This window comes from Epinephelus lanceolatus, chromosome 1 (assembly GCF_041903045.1).
Source record: "Epinephelus lanceolatus isolate andai-2023 chromosome 1, ASM4190304v1, whole genome shotgun sequence".
Lineage (NCBI taxonomy): Eukaryota > Metazoa > Chordata > Actinopteri > Perciformes > Serranidae > Epinephelus > Epinephelus lanceolatus.
This window is the reverse complement of record NC_135734.1, coordinates 22,990,199-23,009,402: the sequence shown is the minus strand read 5'-3', so window position 1 is coordinate 23,009,402 and position 19,204 is coordinate 22,990,199. Positions and strand designations below refer to the sequence as shown.

Here is a 19,204-nt window from a genome sequence, read left to right as displayed (position 1 = left end):
GAGGAGAAAAGCTCCTGGGCTGAATGGTGGTGTATTAATCACACTGACGCCTGGCACTGCGATCTGTGACCCAGTCTTTTAATTGCATCCGCTCTGCTTTGCTCCCACTCTCCCTCTTTATCTTGCCTCTTTCCCCTTTCTCATTCCTCAAGCCTCCTCATGCCCGTGCCCATGAGAGGAGGCTAATGCAGAGATAAGAGGGAGGGCCAGGGATGTGCAAAACCCAAATGCTCACAAGGCGGTGAATGCTGAGATTCGCGCTATAACGTGGAGCAAAGCTTTACTATGTAATGAGATGATGTGCATTTGAGGTGGTGTGCAGAGAAAAACAAATATCTTTGAGGAAATCTTCACAATCCATGGAAATACAACCTTTGAAAGCCCCCACACAGAGCTCATGGCCTACACAACATCCTGTATGAGTGTGGTTACATTACAGACATTCTACAGTAGTCTACAGTATAAAGACTCTTTTACAGCTGTTCCCTCCACATACCTGCAGAATGAGGGAGGTGAGAGAAGGAAAACACAGGTGTGATAGGGTGGAGGGGGGCGGCGGGGTCGTGGGTGGATGTTGGCCATATAGACATAACAGTACACTAACAATGTGACAAGGTTTGCGTTCAGCACCATAACTGCAGCAGTGCCCGATAACAAGCGTGTGGTGTTTAAAAAGTGAAACATGAACACTGACACACACAAATGCAGGTTGACAGCACCTTCTCTCCCACACACACACACACACACACACACACACACACCTATGAGAACGCAGGGAGTCAATGACACCCATACCCATTTATGCATCAGCTGTAATAATCCCATATGCAAAGAACCGGTGTCACACACTCCCACTCTAATGTCCCTCTTCTCTGACTCCCTTTCTCTCTCTGTATCTCTCCGTCTCACTCTGGGTCCCTCGCATGCATAAGCACACACAGTGACACACACACACACACACTTGAGTCGCAGTGGTTTCCTTTTGTGAGAGCGAGCTGTCAGAGGGAACTGTGTGGGCTTTTGTTAAAACAGAGAACTGCAGAGGCAGAGAAATTCATTTCTAACTGCGGCAAAAAAAAGCCTTTTCAGGAAAGTCACATTGTACCTGCAGTGTTTTAAAAACAGCAGCATGTAAATTGAATTAGTTATAAGCATTCCTGTGGGGGCTCAGTGGGCTGGATTTCAAAAGAGTTTTCAAGGGTTGTGGATGTACTGCATGGGGTGCCTCAGACTACAGATTCACAAGACGGTGCACTTTAGTAGTGATAAATCACGACACCTGAAAATAGATTTTTACATTTTTACTTGCCAATCACGTCCGCCTCATTGCAGTTACTTCACCGCCCACTGAAAGGTGTAAACTTCTCTCATTTCTTTTGCCTCTTGTAGGAGGAAAGAATATTACACCTCAAATGTCTCCTGAGTAGCTGTTATAATGTCACTGTCAGGTGAAACCCTTGTACCTTTAGTCTTTCTTCATGTTTAGACTTACACTGGAGGATTACATGCACTTTTGTGGAACATTTTAGTTCATCAAAACCTTTTCGTTCCCCAATGAGAACATTTTAAAAATGCTTGGCAGCCAAGCTGAAAACAAGGCTGTTTCTCTCAGGTCCTGAAAAGCTGACATTTTGGATAAAGTGCAGATTTTTCCACAGGACTCTGAATTTTTAAGTCCATTGCTATCAGCAGTGAATTCTTATGTGGAAGTCAAGGAGCTTATCTTTTAGTTTGCCAATTAAACTTTTGTAATTTGTTTCCCAGAGCCACACTTGATACAGTTTATCATTAAAACAATACTTCAGTTTATTGTTAGTGACACTGCTTATCGGTGTACTTAAAAATGAATACTTGAGCATCTTAGCATTTCAATCACTGCTCCATTTATTTTCTTAAAGGAATACTTTGCTGATTTTACAGCTTTGTATCATAATAATGGGGATAATATGTGTAAATGAACTGTGGTAGACTTTCTGCCACCTTACCATCGATCAGATCTCCCTGCTCATCTCCCAGCTCAAATCACATCATCCAGCTGATTTTCACTGGATCTAGGGCTACTGCTCAAACTACAGATTGTAATTCCTTATTTTCATGTGCCCGTCACCATGGAAACAAAGAATATAGAAGCGGACCAAAAGTTTATCAGACCAAAGTCAGACCAAACTGTAAAACTAAGCAGCGCTGATCTAATATAAACCAGGATTCTGTCACTGCATTGTCTATTTCATGCCTAAAGAAACATATTTTAGTGCACTGTTTGGATGTAATACGAGTTTGTGAACAGGAAGTGGGCACCATTCTGCTTCTTGCACACTGAAAATCAGAGGCTAAAAAAACTGGGATCAAACGGTAAAACTGAGCAGTGTTGATCAATCATGAACAAAGAGTCTGTTACTGTGTTGCCTATTTTTGCCCCAAATGTTTTCAGAAACGTATTTACTTACTTACGACTGTTTAACTGTCATTCAAGATTGTTTGTCACCAGCCAGCTCCCATTTTGGAGCTCCCACCAGCAGGAGCGTTTACTGGTTTGGTGCAGTGCATTCTGGTAGTTGTAGGTTTTCAGCCTCTTGAGCAAAAGCGAATGCCGCAGCCTTTTTTTTCTGGTCACGTAGCACCACTTTCAGAATTATTTGTGTCTTTTCACTACACAGACAGCCCAGTTTGTGAAATTCTTCTTACATGCTTTTTTAAAACTGGTCAGTGAATTTAGATTTGTCATTTCAATGAGTCATAGTCGTTTTACAAAATGAAAACTACAATTCAAAATGGGCAACAAATGAGGATCTATCAGATTGCTTGCAACCTGCACACAAAATTGCAGTGACACTGAAGTCACCCTGAGGCTTTGCAGTGCTCCTTACAGCTTCTTACAAACAGTATGTTGAGTATTTTAGCTGTGTTCGTTTACTCGTCAGTGGGCTCTGAGCCGCTGTCTATCATAGCCTCAGCCTCGCAAAAATACTGTTATTTGCAAATTGAGTGGGTGGTGTTGATTTTCCCGTTGGCTTGAGGAAAGCAGCAGGGTACCAGAGGGAATGTTTACTTAGCACTGTGCCACAACTGTGACGAACAGCACCTCAACAAAAGGAGATCCATATGCTCAGTCTGGACCTATTTACCCGACTCCATAGCAAGTGTGTCTCAATGACACTTAACTTAAAATTCTCTTTACAACTGTGTCAGCTGCATAAAGGGGGATATTTAATGTCCCACATCAACCCATTTTGTACACTGTGTTTGCTGTCGGGTGTCTATTTTTAGCTGTTGCAGCTGATATCACAATCTTTATTTATACACCTTTCAAATCACAAAAACAAAGCACTTCATTAAAAAACAGATCGAATGAGCAGTAGAGGCAGTAAATACAAGGTGAGACATGCAGGATGAAAGCAAAAATCATAAAAGGGAGGCTAAGAACAGTAATAAAGGTTGTTACATAAAATCAGGTCTATAAAAAGATCCACCAAAGTCTTAAAAATGATCTGCAAAACTACATAATCCTTCAAAAACCAGCTAACAAGTGCTAAAAACAATTCTGATGTGATCTTGACCTTTGATGTGATGTCTTCCTTGCACCTCTTTCAGGTCTTTTTTGCCGTTCTCTCAGCTCACTTTAACTATGGTAATAACTGACACACCAGGGTGCCCCTTCTTTTATAGGCCGTTGGCTCAGACTGGCTGCCCCGGTTTGAGTCTGGGAGAAAGTGCCCCGGTCTGCAGGGAATACGAGAGTAGGGAGAGAAAGATAGAGGAGGACAGGTGGGGGGGTTAAACAGGGAGGAAATAAGGACAGTAAGAGGTAAAGAGGACAGGGAGCTGTGTCACTGGAGATCAGGGAAGTGGTGGAAAGGGGAGGGGTGCACAGTCGACAGGTGAACATGGTGTAGGCGGATGCAGACGGATGAGGGAGGCATGCTCCGTGTGGATGCACAAAGCAGGTCTGTGCAGAGGTACTACCTGCCATCCACATTATGCACATGTAATGTTTCCATACAAGAGCAGGTTTGGCCTCCTCTGGGGTATTGTCGTGGATCTACAAGCAGAGAAGACGAAGAGCAGAAGCGTGTCTATCTCTCTCTCTGTATGTGTGTGTGTGTGTGTGTGCGTGCGTGCGGAGGACTTGGTGGTCGGCAGTCATGGCTGCTTGCCTGCTCTGTTTTAGCCGCGTCTGTGCTGCGCTAGTCGCTCTGTTGGACAGCATGTTCTCTGTCGTACGAGTCCAGAGAAGAGCAGCCGAGCAGAATGACACCAGCCTCAGCAGCCTGCCAAACACCGCTGTGGATGGCAGGATGCACTAAAATATACAGAACACACTGTGACACACAGAGAAACACACACACACACGCACACACACACACACACACGGGACGATGCGCACACTCACACAATACATGCACACTCACATACACTCACACAAAGGGACACAGACACAGAGAGACACACACATTTGCACTTATCTAGGCTACAAAATAGACGAACAGAATGCAAACACACACTCACACACTTGAGCTGCTGGTTTAATACCCCTGATGTTTTCCTCGGGAGCCAAGGCAAAGTACAGGGACCCACACACACACACACACACACACACACACACATTGATACACCCACTGACGAAGAAGGCAATCGACACGATAGATCTTTGAGTCAGAAGGCTGTTACTATAACCAGCAAGGCACAAAATTGTCCCTACTTTTATACAGTTTACACTGTTTGCTGATTCTGAACTGCTGAGGTGGCTGTTTAAAGCAACACTGTCAGCCATCCCATAGAGCGCATTAGCCACGCAGACACACTCCATCATCACCCATGTGTGTTTTATAGTACTGCACAAAGATTATATAGTCATTTAACACATTCATTCACACATTTTCATCCGTGTTGTTTGCATGGGATCTGTTCAGAAGCTCATCCAAGCTTCACGCAGTGAACCCAGTGAGTTTTACTGACAGTCTTCACTCTGACAGATAGATGCATGCTGGGTAAACAAGGCCACCCTGTGTGCTACCATGATATTTCCTATTAGAGATTTTGTTGATCTTCTAAATCAATCAAAAACTCACAGAGGGAAGCTAAGATTGACTGACACAATCCGTACCCCAGATGTGGCTGAGACAGGGGTGTCAAACTCATTTTAGTTCATGGGATACATACAGAACAATTTGATCTCAAGTGGGCCGGACCAGCCAAAGCATCGCATAATAACCTACAAATTACCCTAACCTTCAAAGTTTCCCCTGTCTGTTAGTGTAAAGCAGGACAAATACATTCTGAAATCATTCATCACTTTACAAAACAGATGATGAACAGTCTGAGATATCTTGGGACAAAAGAGTGTGATTTCAACAATATGTCTCAGTTTTTCCACGTTCAGCCAGTCTACTCACTGTCATTACATGTGCATTCTTCCATACATTTCCACACTCGTGTAGTAGTGCTGGCATCACCACACCAAACTAAAGAAGAAGCTTTTGAGGGAGCAGGTTAACTTGTCCCCCTGCCGTACAAACCATTTACAAATCAAAACTTTTAGTAGTTCCTTCACAGTAAGGTTCTGTTTTAAGATAGCTTTAAGTCTGATAGAGATTCTTTTGTACTAAACTGCTGATTAACAATATTTTGCACAATGTTAAATATGTATCTTTAAATATGAACACAATAAGAGAGCTGTATTCTAGTAAGGGTTGAAAAGCCTCTGAAGCAGCATTTATGTGAAGTAGGCTTAATGTTTAACTTGCTCCTGAAACCTGGCACCTCTTAGCCTTCACACGTGCATCCAGTGGGCCGTATTGGTACCTTTGGCAGGCCGTATGTTTGACACCCCTGGGCTAAGACATGTTGATTGGGTCTATTAGCTTAAAGTTGTCGAAATGAATATGTTTTTTTTGTGGTACTTTTTCAGCCCTCTGACAACCACACATTGACAGACTTAACTTTGAAAAATTCAAAGGTGAACGGCTGGTGAATGGAGCTGCCTGTAGATACCTGGTAGCTAATCTGATGTCCTTGTGTTAGTGCACTACTTTAACATCTGAAATGATTTTATGTCATTTATAGATACATACAGGAGACATACAACGAGTCAGGTTGTGAGACAACTATATGTACATGTAGAGAGACAATGCAGTGAGTTTAGTCAGCTGAGGCCTGACCTGCACTCAGCCCATTCCTGTCTCCTTTATCCAGCCCTTCTGCTGCGAATGAACTGACCAGGTGATGAAGTGAGGTCCAGTGGCAGTATTGATTGAACCTGCAGTAAAATATGAATGTGATTTTTATTCTATTTTTCTATAACTAATGAAGGACTGCGGGTTTGCCGACCTTCATGGCCGTCAGATCAAAGAAGCTTCCTCTTTGTTTATTCATTTCAAGTTCCATTTTTTGTACAGAGGGATGCCGCAGTTTGCCAAGCGTATGACAAAACAAATTACATGCACTAGAGAACAATAACAACAAATAAGCACAGATTAGTTATCAACAGTCTTCATTCACTGGTTCTATTTCCATTATGATGTGACGGCAATGAATAATCTGCATTGCTGCGTTTGCACATTAGCACCTCTTGTCTTAAAACCAAGGATTTCTTTTTGAGGCTGAGAAAATTGTTCCAATTATGGTTTTATTCTGTATATTTTGTAATTTACCTCCATCTCTTTTTCCTCTGTGTGCAACAATATCTGCGTTCTTCTGTTATCCTACCATCTCCTCCTCTCTATCTCAGACTCACACACACATGCACAGTTTTTCTATCAGTATCTAGTCTCAGTGTTGTCTCTTTCTGCTGCTTTCATCTCCATTTAACATTGTAGCCGATCAGATCCCACCACCTGATTTGAATGTGCTTTGTGAACAGGACTTTTAATGAATAGCAAAGCATTTATGAATATCTTCACACTAAGTAGACGTGTTAGGAATCAGGGTCACGGTCCTGGCCCCCTTGCGGCTATACACCAGTAGGCGGTGAATGGTAAACTGAGAGGTGGAAGCACAAAATGAAAGGCATTCCTCTCACAATGCCGTACAATGGTGATGCATCACAGACGACATGTGTGTTCCCATGCCAACTGGCGCCACCACAGCATACAAGGCAACAGACCATTAGAGACCTCACTGGTTTTACTGTAGAATTAACATCCAAATTAATAAATGCACAAACTGAGGACAGACATTCTCAGACTAACCGTGGTTTCAATTCACTCCTACACGTGTGCATACACAGGCAGGGACACACACCCACACGCATTCGTGAGCAGCGCTTGTCCTTAAGCCTCGCTTCTCCAGCTGCACCACAAGAGACCTGTCTAAGTGACAACAATTAGCCTGCTCAGTTCAAGCTAATTGAAGTCATTTACATAATACATGCCTGCCATCACAATTCATCTGTGGACAATTGAAGCAGGTCTGTGTCATATTGTCACAACCTGATGTTAGATCGCCCCCCCCATCCCCCCCCCCCCCACACACACACACACGCACACACATCACCGCCCCGCCTTGATAAATGATCCCCAAAGTAAGGCAATCATTTTACACAAAGCTTATCACTCACATAAGGAGCGTTCTCCACTGGGCTGTATTATTTTAATGAAAATATGGATCGCGTTTGCCAACATGGACAGATGCACACATTGTCAAAACTGTGTTTACCGTCCGTCCCATTACGCATGCAATTACTCAGAGGCTGGAAACAAGCAGCCTCGTTTGTGTGACGCTAAGCCGCAGTGGCCGAGGAGATCTCACGCTTTATTAGCCTGTTGTTTGGGAGCTGCTTTTGACAGGAAGCTGGGCGATAAATTAAATAAGATGGCTTGATAAAAAGCTTGCTGTGCAGAATTCTTCACGCTGGATTTTTGAAAAATCATGCTGCCATAGCTCATAACAGGGGATCTGTTCCCCTGGGTGATTTATGAAATCAATTTGTCTTGTTATCAGCAGCCGGAGTTTGTGAGATAAAATCAGAGCACATGCATTTCAACTTGGGGGTAGGGGGAGACGAGGGATGGTGTGTAATAACATAATAGACATGTTGAAAACAACAAATCAGTCATTCTCAGGGTTCGTGCCATTGCATCATGCTGTGAATCATCGGATAATGATGCATTGAGTGTTGATTAAATTTGGCAATGCAGAAAAAGGGTTTTGCAAATAGTCGTGTCGGAGGCTGACGTTTTCTCTGTGTCTCCTGCAAACATCTCTTATACTGTACCCAAACCATGCTTCCATACTGCTCATACAGACACATACGGTACATCATTCTGGAAACAGAAATAGCAGTTTGTGTGTATGTGTGCAAACAGTCCTCACAGCTCCCTTTCTTTTGTCTCAGTCAAGCAGAACCCTCCAAATGTCATTCAAGACTGTGCTCCATGTGCCTGGCAGCAAAGCATGGAGCGCAATCGGCCCAGTCAGCCTAATGTGCTTTAGACCTTCTCTTCATGCTTTCCCTGGAGAAGCTGAAGGAAATGCTGTTTTGACATCGCTCTCCGTCTAGTTTGGGAAAAGAATGATATGAAAAAGAATTAGGTTGCCCCCCGTGTATTCCGGTTCAGAAACAGATAAGCAGTTTGTTTTGCCAAAGACGTCAAAGCGGGGAATCAAACGTGACAGCAGAAGGGATGAGATATTTCAAGATACGTCTTGATGGATGCAGGTTAATCTTAAACCTGCCAGATATGTCAAGGATTTGCGAACACCTCGCGGAGTAAATCTCACTGTGCTGCTCTCTAATTCTGTACCTCCCTGTCCTCTTTCTGTCTGTTTCTGCAGTGAAGTTTGAGGATTGCCAGCGCAGCAGAGAGGTGGGCTTTGTCAGCAGCGACCCCAACTTCAGTGTGAGGCCCGATGGGTCGGTGTATGCCGAGCAGGAGCTTGCCAACCTGTCAGAGCCCGTCCAGTTCATGGTGACGGCCCGGGGGCTCCATGACCCGCACATCTGGGAGACCACAGTTAAGCTAGCCCTGGCTGGACATCCTCATTCTTTAGCCCTGACAAAGGTAACAAGGGAGAACACATTCAGGAATACGTAAACACAAGGGCACACTGATTGGACTGCTGGAATTGTTTCCTCATGATTACACTTCCGATTTAATAAGCTATCACCTAACCCATTTTATACTGCTACAGTTGTTGTTTGGTTGCATTAGTGCTGGACTCAGAGAGCTGGTTTCATGTTGGATCTGATTGTTGGATTTGTTAAGCTTTGGTGCTGACAGACCTCACAGATAGCTTCATAAAATTTCATTCTTGCTCTACTTCATTTGCAAAAAACACATCAAATAAAACCTTTGCTGTCTAGTTAACATGCTCTCTGCTCACTCAGATTCAGAAGATTTTGAGGGAAACATCACTATAACCCCTTTTCCTCCAAGTTTGCTCTGGTTCTTGAACTGTTTCCTTTCAAGATTCTTGGAACCTTGGTTATATTTAGCAAACCAGCCCAAATTCTACTAGTTTGAGCAGAACAATTGTAATCAAGGATGCTTCATCAACAGAGAGCATTGCACAATGCACAGCTGAAATAAGTGGAAGCATGATGGTGGATCGCATTACTTACCTTCAAACATTTGTTCTGTTATAACAGATTTTTGTTTTTATACAAAAAAAGTACAGACCAACTATTAATGATGAGAAGATGTAGAAAATTAAGTGCAGGACTCCATCCTCTCTTTCCAACCTGTAGAATATGACATACCCACTGGTGTTGTCAATGGTTTGCTAGTGATTTGCGGTGTCGACCCATAGGTTGGGAAGTTTGGGTAAGTTTGTTCAAAGATATGGTGGATTTCGGGCAGGCAGGCCATTAAATGACAATGCAGGGTTCTGAGTAAGTTCTTAATAACGCTGTGCAATAGCCCACCTTCCACCTTCTTCCCCCCTCTCTTTGTCTCTTTCCCTCTGTCTAAAAAACATAAAACAAGCAGCTTTGTAATCAGGGCTGCAGCGCTTAGAAGTTTCTGTTTTCTGATTTTTGACAAGGAAAATCCGTTGAAATCTGACATATTGATGATAATGTCTGGCAAAAATATTTCCTTCTGAGAACAGGTTGGCCTAACACTGTGTCCTAACAGCGAACAAGTAAACCTCTCTCTGTCTACATTGAATCTGTTGAATATACACTTTTGTAACATCATCTCAACAAACCACTGTACCCATCAGCTGTGCGCTCATGTAAACAAACCACATAGGATATCAGCTGTGCGCTCAAGATCATGCTTAAGACTTAACCACTTAACCACATTACAAGATGTTTGTACTTTTAAACAGAAAACATACATTTTATATCATCATATTTACTGGAGATGACAAACAATATGGCCAACAGCAAGTAGATTGTTATTAGCCATCGTCATTACCAGAAACGGTATGGCACGGTGGTGCAGTGGTTAGGATTATTGCCTCACAGTCAGAGGGTTCCTGGTCTGAACCCAGGGTGGGGGAGCCCTTCTGTGCGGAGTATGCATGCTCTCCCCGTGTCAGCGTGGGTTTTCTCTGGGTACTCCGGCTTCCTCCCACAGTCCAAAGACATGCAGGTTAACTGGTGACTCTAAATTGTCCGTAGGCGTGAATGGTTGTCTGTCTCTATGTGTCAGCCCTGTGATAGTCTGGTGACCTGTCCAGGGTGTACCCTGCCTCTCACCCAATGTCAGCTGGGATAGGCTCCAGCCCCCGGCGACCCCTAATAGGATAAGCAGTTACAGAAATGAATGAATTACAAAAAACTTTCAGCTCCTGTTTGGTCGGATTCAGGTGATAAATTAAGCCATATGTTTACTCGTAGGTTGTTGGATCTCATAACAGGCTAGGTTGTTTTGTTTTGCACTCCAGGTCAGTGAAAAAATGCTATTCCTTGGTTCCAACTGGGAACCAGTTTTTCCAGTTCCATTTTATTTTTGTTTAAAATTCTCTGAAGGGTTAAAAATTAGGTGTGCAAACTGGACCTGAACCAACTCTGCACTGGTTGGAAAGGCTTTATTTAACACAACTCAATGGCTGTGCAATGACTGTATGTTTTTGTAGTTCAATAAGACAGAGTGGCTACTCGTCTCTTGAGAACTGATCCAGCAATTTCAGGAGAATTTTATGTGTATCATATCAATATTTTAACCAGGGAAATATAATAGTTCTGTAGGACCTCTAGTATTCAGAGAAAGTGGCTTGTTAATAATAGGATGCAGGTATTTCAATTTGTCAGATGCATTTAATTAACATTTGATACAGTAACTGTTTCTTCCTAATCAGTCAACAAATGGTGATAACAGATTTTTGTTGTGGATATTTTCAAGTTCAGTTACTTGCAAGTGTTAAAAGCTAAACCTAATTGTATTTGATAAAAATATTCAGATAGGATTTATTTTTGATAAGAGGATTTGAAACCGGATTTGGATTCAATAAAATGATATTAAACCCCCAAATCCTAGGTTGTTTTCTGATTAGATATGCTTCATTGTTTGTTGCAGAGTGTAAAGCAGCTTCCCGATAAACAAGCTGATCAGAACCATTAATGCCACCTATTTTTCAGAGTCCTATTTTTAACATTTACTGTAAGAACACTTTTCCCTGTGTCTTTCTGACCCTGCATGTACACAACCTAACGCACCATGTAAGCAGTTTCTTTTGTTTCCAGCTGTCTGTAAGGAAAGATGTTATAACAGTGCATGCACAGCAGTTAAGATGCAGTGCTTCTTTGTATGTGACAAGTAGAGACATGACCCTATTTGCTACCAAGGCTCTATTAACTAGCAGAGACTGTGAAACTACACAGGACCAAATGTATAGCCACTGTTACTGACTTCCACCAGCGGGCAGTATTTTTTTTTTTTTGAGCGACAAACCCATCATCATTTTTCCTGCACTACTTGTTGAATGCCATCGGGCTTAATGTTCAGTCATGTTTCTAATCATGACAAAAAGCCCAGGACTCATGTAGCTAAAGCAATTGCAGAGTGGGGATTAAAATTCTGCCCACTCCTGGCAGTGCAATAATGGAGACTGGGAAATAATTGACATTGATTGAGCTAATGTTCCACTCTAGCGGAGTCTGCGAGGACCAGGTGATGTAGTTTCGGCATATAATTATGTTCCCCATATCATGGAGCTGGAGAAAGATTCAATAATTGAACAAGAAATAAATGTGTTTTCTCTAATCACATGGAAATTTGAAAACCAGCTTTTATACGTACAGTACAGTATGCCTTTCTGCCAGGACAGTGTTTACATGTGTTCTTGTCACTGTTTCCTTCAGGTGCTATAAATAGGTGCTAGTGCGACAGTAGAGTTTAGTTCCAATCTCCTGGTATACCCTGAGGAGAAATACAAATGAATAACTGTTTGATTAAGAGCATAGTCATTAAAAAAATGTAATTATTAGAATACAGTATGTGCTGCAGGATAATGTGAAACAGGAACATGGTTAAAGGGACCCAAAAATACACTTTGCAGGGTTTCAGTGGTCATAAGATTCCTGGAAAAGTTTTGTAATAAAAAAATGGGTTTTCCAGGCCTGGAAATTGTTTGGAATTAACAAAATTTTTTGAAAAAGTTTGGAATACGTGCTGTGATCACATCACTCGTATCATGTGATACACACAGACCAGACTGCCAAGGCACATCCGGAAAGACACAGGAAGATGGGAAGATACCTATCCTAACAATATTTGGTGATTCAATAAACATATATTTATTTGACTGAATCACCAGGTTTTTTTTTTGAGCAGGACATCTATAATATCCTGCCAGTGTGTTGGGTCATTGATCCACTCAGGGTGGTGGACACCTGACAGGATATGTCGACGATCAACCTTAATTCATAAAGGTATCACAAATGCTTAGATTTAGGCAAGCTCTCAAAACAGCTATAAAACAAATGTTTGTTCAACAAGAAATAGATGTGTACAAACGTATTAATTAATAACTGCACTGACATCTGTTTGATATTTAGTTTCTATTCCCCCAAAAGGGGATGGCCTTGATGTTTCGCAAAGTACCTGTACGTGCTGGTGTGGTCTATTGGTATATTCAGCTATTTCCCATTCTATTGGAAAAGTCTAACGAGCGAATTAAGTTAGCAAGCAATGTGCTTAGCCACAAGTGCCTGGGAAATGCGTGTTTAACGTGTTTAATAATGTATGGCTATACCGCTATATGGGCCTACCTAGGGTTGGGTACCGAAACTCGGTACTTTTTGTACTTGGTACCGATTCACGTCGGTACTACCAAGTACCAATTCACTTAAAATGAAACGGTGCCAAATTTTGGTACCTGAGGTGGAGGCGATCGCATGACTCGCACCTCAGACTCAGCAACAATGGCGACAAAAAAAATGTGCAGACAAAAGTTAACGTGCAGCACACTTCCTAAATGTTTTCAATAAAATGTTGAAACTAAGAAGTTTAGACTATGGGCCCAAACAACGCATAGTGCGTCCAAATTCACACCCGTTCTTCTCTGTGAATTTTCTCCGCGACTGTGCATCATAGCAAGAAGCCACGCATATCACGTCAAACGGCAGAACTGTAGCTTTCCGACAAGGCCAAGCACTTGTTGGTAGTCCAATGTTTTCACAGCGAAAAAAATTGATAAATTTACAATAAAATGATGTATAACAGAGCTTTCATACAGCTTTGCACACACATTACTCTTGGATGGATTACTTGCGAATGCAGGCTCCCACAGAAAGGCCACGCATATCACATGAAAGCGCAGGACCACACACATCATTGTGCTGTCATCCCATCACGCTATAAATACAGATTAAGTGTCTACAAAATAAAAACCTGATGAATTTCTTTACAATCCATTATACAGATCTTGTTATCAGTCACTTCATATAGTGAGGAATATTGTATCTTACCAGGTCTTAGGCTTGCGTGTGATTCTCCCTGTCTATCCACATTTGTAGTCCGGCTTTCAAGATGCAAATATCTCCATATTGTCCAGTTGACACTCCATCAAACTTTGTATGACAAAACCAGCACACTTCACCTTTGCGCACCCAGACAACTGAGGCCTAATTATGCATGCTGACAGGGCCGTAGTCACCATATACATTGAGGGGGACACGTGCCCCCCACCAATGCCCATAGCCTATTATCTTGGAGGACATCATTGCACTTGGTTGACTATTTTTTATGATCTTAGATGTAAATATGATAAGATGCATGTTTCTTTCAGATAAAACACATTTTTGACTTGTGAATGAGTCAGTGGAATTTCTTGCAATAATGAAAAAATACTGGCAATCATGTCTGCCTGGCACAAACTCAACTCAACTCAACTCAGCTTTATTTATATAGCCCTTTAAAACAGCCACGGCTGAAACAAAGTGCTGTACATAAATAGACAAAGCAACACAGGGACATAAAATAACTAACAGGAAATAAATAGTAAAATAATTGTTTATTGTTTTTAAAATAATTTAAAAACAATAAAACAATAAATAAAACAAACCATAAAACACTAAAACAGAAACAGAGTCTCATGCGGAGTTGAAAGCCAAGGAATAAAAATGGGTTTTTAGACGAGTTTTAAAAATGGACAGTGAGGAGGCTTGTCTAATGTGGAGGGGTAGCTCGTTCCACAATTTAGGAGCGGCAACGGAAAAAGCTCTGTCCCCTCTGAGCTTCCGTTTGGACCTCTGCACCTCCAGAAGCAGCAGATCAGCTGACCTGAGGCACCGAGCAGGAGCGTAGGGGTGAAGAAGCTCAGAGAGGTAAGGTGGGGCCAGACCATGTAAAGATTTAAAAACTAATAAAAGAATCTTAAAATGGACTCTAAAGTGCACAGGTAGCCAGTGGAGGGAGGCCAGGATGGGAGTTATGTGCTCCCTCTTACGTACTCCAGTTAACAGTCGTGCAGCTGCGTTTTGCACCAACTGGAGACGTGCGAGGGAGGACTGGCTGACTCCAAAATAAAGTGCATTACAGTAATCCAGCCAAGATGTAATAAAGGCATGGATTACTGTTTCAAAGTGCTGTTGTGCAAGGACAAGGTTTCGTATTAGCCAGCTGTCTAATTTGGAAAAAGCTGGACTTCACTACAGAGTTAATTTGCCGATCCAATTTAAAATCACTGTCCATCTTAAAACCCAAGTTTGAGACTGTTGGCTTTAAAAAATCTGCCAAAGGGCCCAAGTCAACAGGGGGAGGTTTACAAAGGCCACTGGGACCAAACACCATCACTTCTGTTTTTTTCTCATTAAAATTTAAAAAGTTCAAGGCCATCCATTCTTTGATGTCTTCAAGACATGCCAGAAGTGGTGTGAGTGAGAAGGCATTTTTCTTTTTTAGCGGCACATATATCTGACTATCGTCAGCATAGAAGTGGAAAGAGATGCCATGCTTTCTCAGGATGGATCCCAGGGGCAGTAAATACAAAGAAAAAAGCAGGGGCCCTAAAATCGACCCCTGTGGAACCCCATACGGCAGTGGAGCAGAGCTGGATTCTGAGTTTCCAAGGCTTACACTCATGCTTCGGTCAGCCAGATAAGATTTGAACCACTCCAGTGTGGTACCACAGATGCCCACTAGGTGGCGTAACCGAGCCACTAGGGTATTGTGGTCCACGGTGTCAAAAGCCGCTGTTAGGTCCAACAAAACAAGAATTACATGGTCACCAGAGTCATTTGCCAGTAGGATGTCATTAAAAACTCTTACTAAAGCCGACTCGGTGCTATGCAGGGTTTTAAAGCCTGATTGAAAGATCTCCAGGACATTATGCTCATCTAAAAACGATTTTAGCTGAGCATGAACAACTTTTTCTAAGATTTTGGAGATAAAAGGCAGCTTAGAGATGGGCCTAAAATTGGCCAGCACACTGCCATCAAGGCCAGGTTTCTTAAGTAAGGGCTGGACCACTGCATGTTTCAGACTCGGGGGAACAACACCAGAGGACAGACTGCTGTTGATGACGGCCAGAACCGACTGCCCTATACTAGGGAAAACTACTTTGAAGAAACCAGGAGGGACAACGTCACAGGGAGAACCTGATGGCTTAATATGGCCAACCAGCTCTTCTAAAAATGATAGGGACACAGGTTCAAACTTATCAAGAGCTGCAGAACAAGGAACAGGGACAGAGGGGTCAGATGCAGGGGCTGAGATGAAAGCCCTTGCAGTAGCAACCTTATCAATAAAAAAATGCAGGAAGCTATTGCACATGTCAGGAGATGCCTCCAAGCTGACAGGCTGTGGGGCATTAAGAACAGTGTCAATGGTTTTATATAACACACGCGGGTTATGACGATTTAACTCAATGAGGTTTGACAGGTATTTCCTTTTGGTCTCTTTAACAGTGTTCTGGTAGGAGCGCCAACAGTCCTTTAGGATTTGGAGGGAAACCTGCAGCTTGTCCTTCTTCCACTTCCGCTCTGCTTTGCGGCACTCCCGTCCAGCTGCACGGGTTTCCTCATTGAACCATGGCTCAGTTTTAGCCTTGGGCAACACAGTTTTTATTGGAGCCACAGAGTTCAGTATGGTTCGGCAGGAGGAGTTAAACCAGGAGCTGAGCTCCTCTGTGTTAGCAGAGGCAGGGCAGACACAGAGCTGATTAAAAGCCACGGAGAACTGACCGGCAGTAAAAGAGTTAAAAATCCGACGGCGCTGAACAGTGGCACCAGATTTAACATCGGCACAGGAGAAAGCAACTTCAAACAAAACAGGCATATGATCAGAAATCGCATCGTCACAGATCTCCAAGTTAGACACAGATAAACCATAAGAGAGGACGAGGTCTAATGTGTGTCCATGTTCATGTGTGGGACCAGACACACACTGCACCAGATTAAAAGAATCAGTAAGGTTTAAAAAGTCATTCACCAACGGCTTATCAGGACAACACACATGAATATTAAAATCCCCAAGAAAAATGGCACGGTCATACTTCGGCATGATTTCCGCCAGAAGACCAGAAAAGTCATTAACAAAGTCCTTATTGTATTTGGGCGGTCGGTATATGACAGCGCACAGCACCGGGTCGGAGCGACCCACCTCAAATAAAGTCACTTCAAAGCTGGAAATTGAGGATGAGAGTGCACTGCTTACATTTAAAGACGTTTTTATAAACCGCCGCCGTCCCTCCTCCACGACCCGACGTCCGCGGGGAGTTAAAATAAGAACAGTCGGCAGGTAAAAGCTCGACCAGAGCGCTGGACTCACCAGCACTGATCCAAACCACATGTTTTGGACAACTGTGAAGTGACAAAATGTCCCAGCATCATGGTTCTTATATTGCCAGATTCCAGAGAGTCTCCCCTCTTCATATATGGTAGAATATGTCATTTTCCAACTTGCTATGCTGAGGTACATGTAAAAATGTAAGAATTTAGTAACACGGATTTGTTTTTTTCATTGATATAAAAATTAATATAAAATACAGGCACATAGAAGGACATGGAGTGATGGCAAATCTGGTTAGCCCAGATTGTCCTGAAAAAAACAAGATATAGCATGTGTATGTAGCTTTTTTAATGACTGTGATATGAGCTTAAAAGTAAAGGCAGTAAAAAATACCCCAAAAAGGCCTAGGGTCCATAGGCTTAAAAAGTACCAAAATAAGGTACCGTTTGGTACCAGTACCGAATTCCAGATACCGGTACCGGTACCATATCGGTTCAATTATGAACGGTACCCAACCCTAGGCCTATCCATTTTAAACTACTTAAATTAAGTCATGGAAATGGGTTAAGTGTTATGGAAAAGTTAGAGAATTTTTTTGAAAATTCATAGGTAAAAAAAAGTGTGGAAACCCTGACTTTGATTGGTGGTTAATTAAATTAATTGAATAATTGATTAATAGTTGCTTGTTACATACTGTACAGTCCCATTCTGCCATTTCTGATGGACCTTCATTATTAAAACTGCTAAATGTAAGGAATCCACTGAAACACTGAGTGACAAACTCCACGAGGCAGAAAAATCCCCCTTTTAAACAGTTTGTCCTCAATGACATCAACTATTTATGACTTAAGTGAGAAGGATGACATTTCTAAGGGATTACAGTTTTGCTGTAGACTCATCTCGTCCGGCTGACTAATTGATTTGTTACATTTTGAACTCGCCAGAGTTTAATATTTATTGAAATTCAGCTATCTCCTCATTTGACATGGAATAAGCAGAGTCTGTCTAGACAGAGCAGCAGAGTCTGGTTTGAATCTTTGACCTGCCATAATGTCAAATGGCTCTGCAGACAAGACTCTGACTCAGGGAGCAAGGTCATGTTGTTTAGTCCATCTGGACTTCCTGTTCCCTGCTGCCTTTCCTGTCTCACTCCTTTAATTTGACAGTTTGTACGATTTAGAGGAAAACTAACAGAAACAAATAATGACAACATTACTACCCACGACTGAGACAAAATAACTAAAATGCTATCAGCATGCTAACATGCTCACTATGCCAAAGTTAAGTTTTACTTAGTTCAACATTCTAACATTTGACAGAGGGTGTCGTATGTTGTAAAGCCCTCTAAGGGAAATTGTGATATTGTTCTATATAAATAAAACTGCATTGAAATGAGTTGAATTGAAGGTAGTATTGGATAAATTGAAATATAAACCAGATAAAGAGTCAGGGTATCACTGAAGTTATTACAATTCATTCTGAGCGGAACATGAATGTCTGTACTGACTATTGCCTGCTGGTCAATAGTTTCCAAGACATTTCACTCAAATCCACAAATGTGAACCTGATGGTAGTGCTAGAAGAAAAACCAGGGGAACACCAAAATCAGTAAAACACATCATCCAGAGACCATGAGTGTCTGTACAAAATATCCTGGCATTCCATCCAACAGTTGTTGTGATATTTCAGTCTGGACCAAAGTGCTGGCAGACCAACACTGGGTGCATTCATAAATCCAATCTGATGCTCTACATTGAAATGCAAGCACTGCTGTTTGAAGAAACAGAGCGTTCTATTGTCATCTGAATGAGCAAACCATTTAGTTCATTACACATTCATTTTGCTTGGTGTGCTGCTGCTCCGTCTCCCAGACAGAGTGCCCAGAGTACGCGCTGCTGCTCCGACAGTGTGGTGTCCTGAATAACCGAACAGTACATTCAAACAACACTCTCAATATATAAACGGTCCAGTTTGTGCCAGAATGCACTTGGAGTGAGTATTTCCAGAGGTGCCGACTGCCATCTCTAGAGCCACACAGTTAGCATGGCACCAAATACTGTACATGTCTCCAGTCTAGGCTCAAGTCA

The 19,204-nt window shown here is 42.3% G+C and overlaps 1 protein-coding gene across 2 annotated transcripts in view; it reads left to right on the top strand.

The window, feature by feature from the left end:
- Positions 1-19,204, top strand: part of cdh4 (cadherin 4, type 1, R-cadherin (retinal)) — a 267,007-nt gene that overhangs the window by 146,447 nt on the left and 101,356 nt on the right. For both annotated transcript variants that reach the window (XM_033627295.2, XM_033627296.2), the window contains exon 4: positions 8,773-8,999. In XM_033627295.2, coding sequence (XP_033483186.2) covers positions 8,773-8,999 — 227 coding nt within the window. The remainder of the gene's footprint in view (positions 1-8,772; positions 9,000-19,204) is intronic.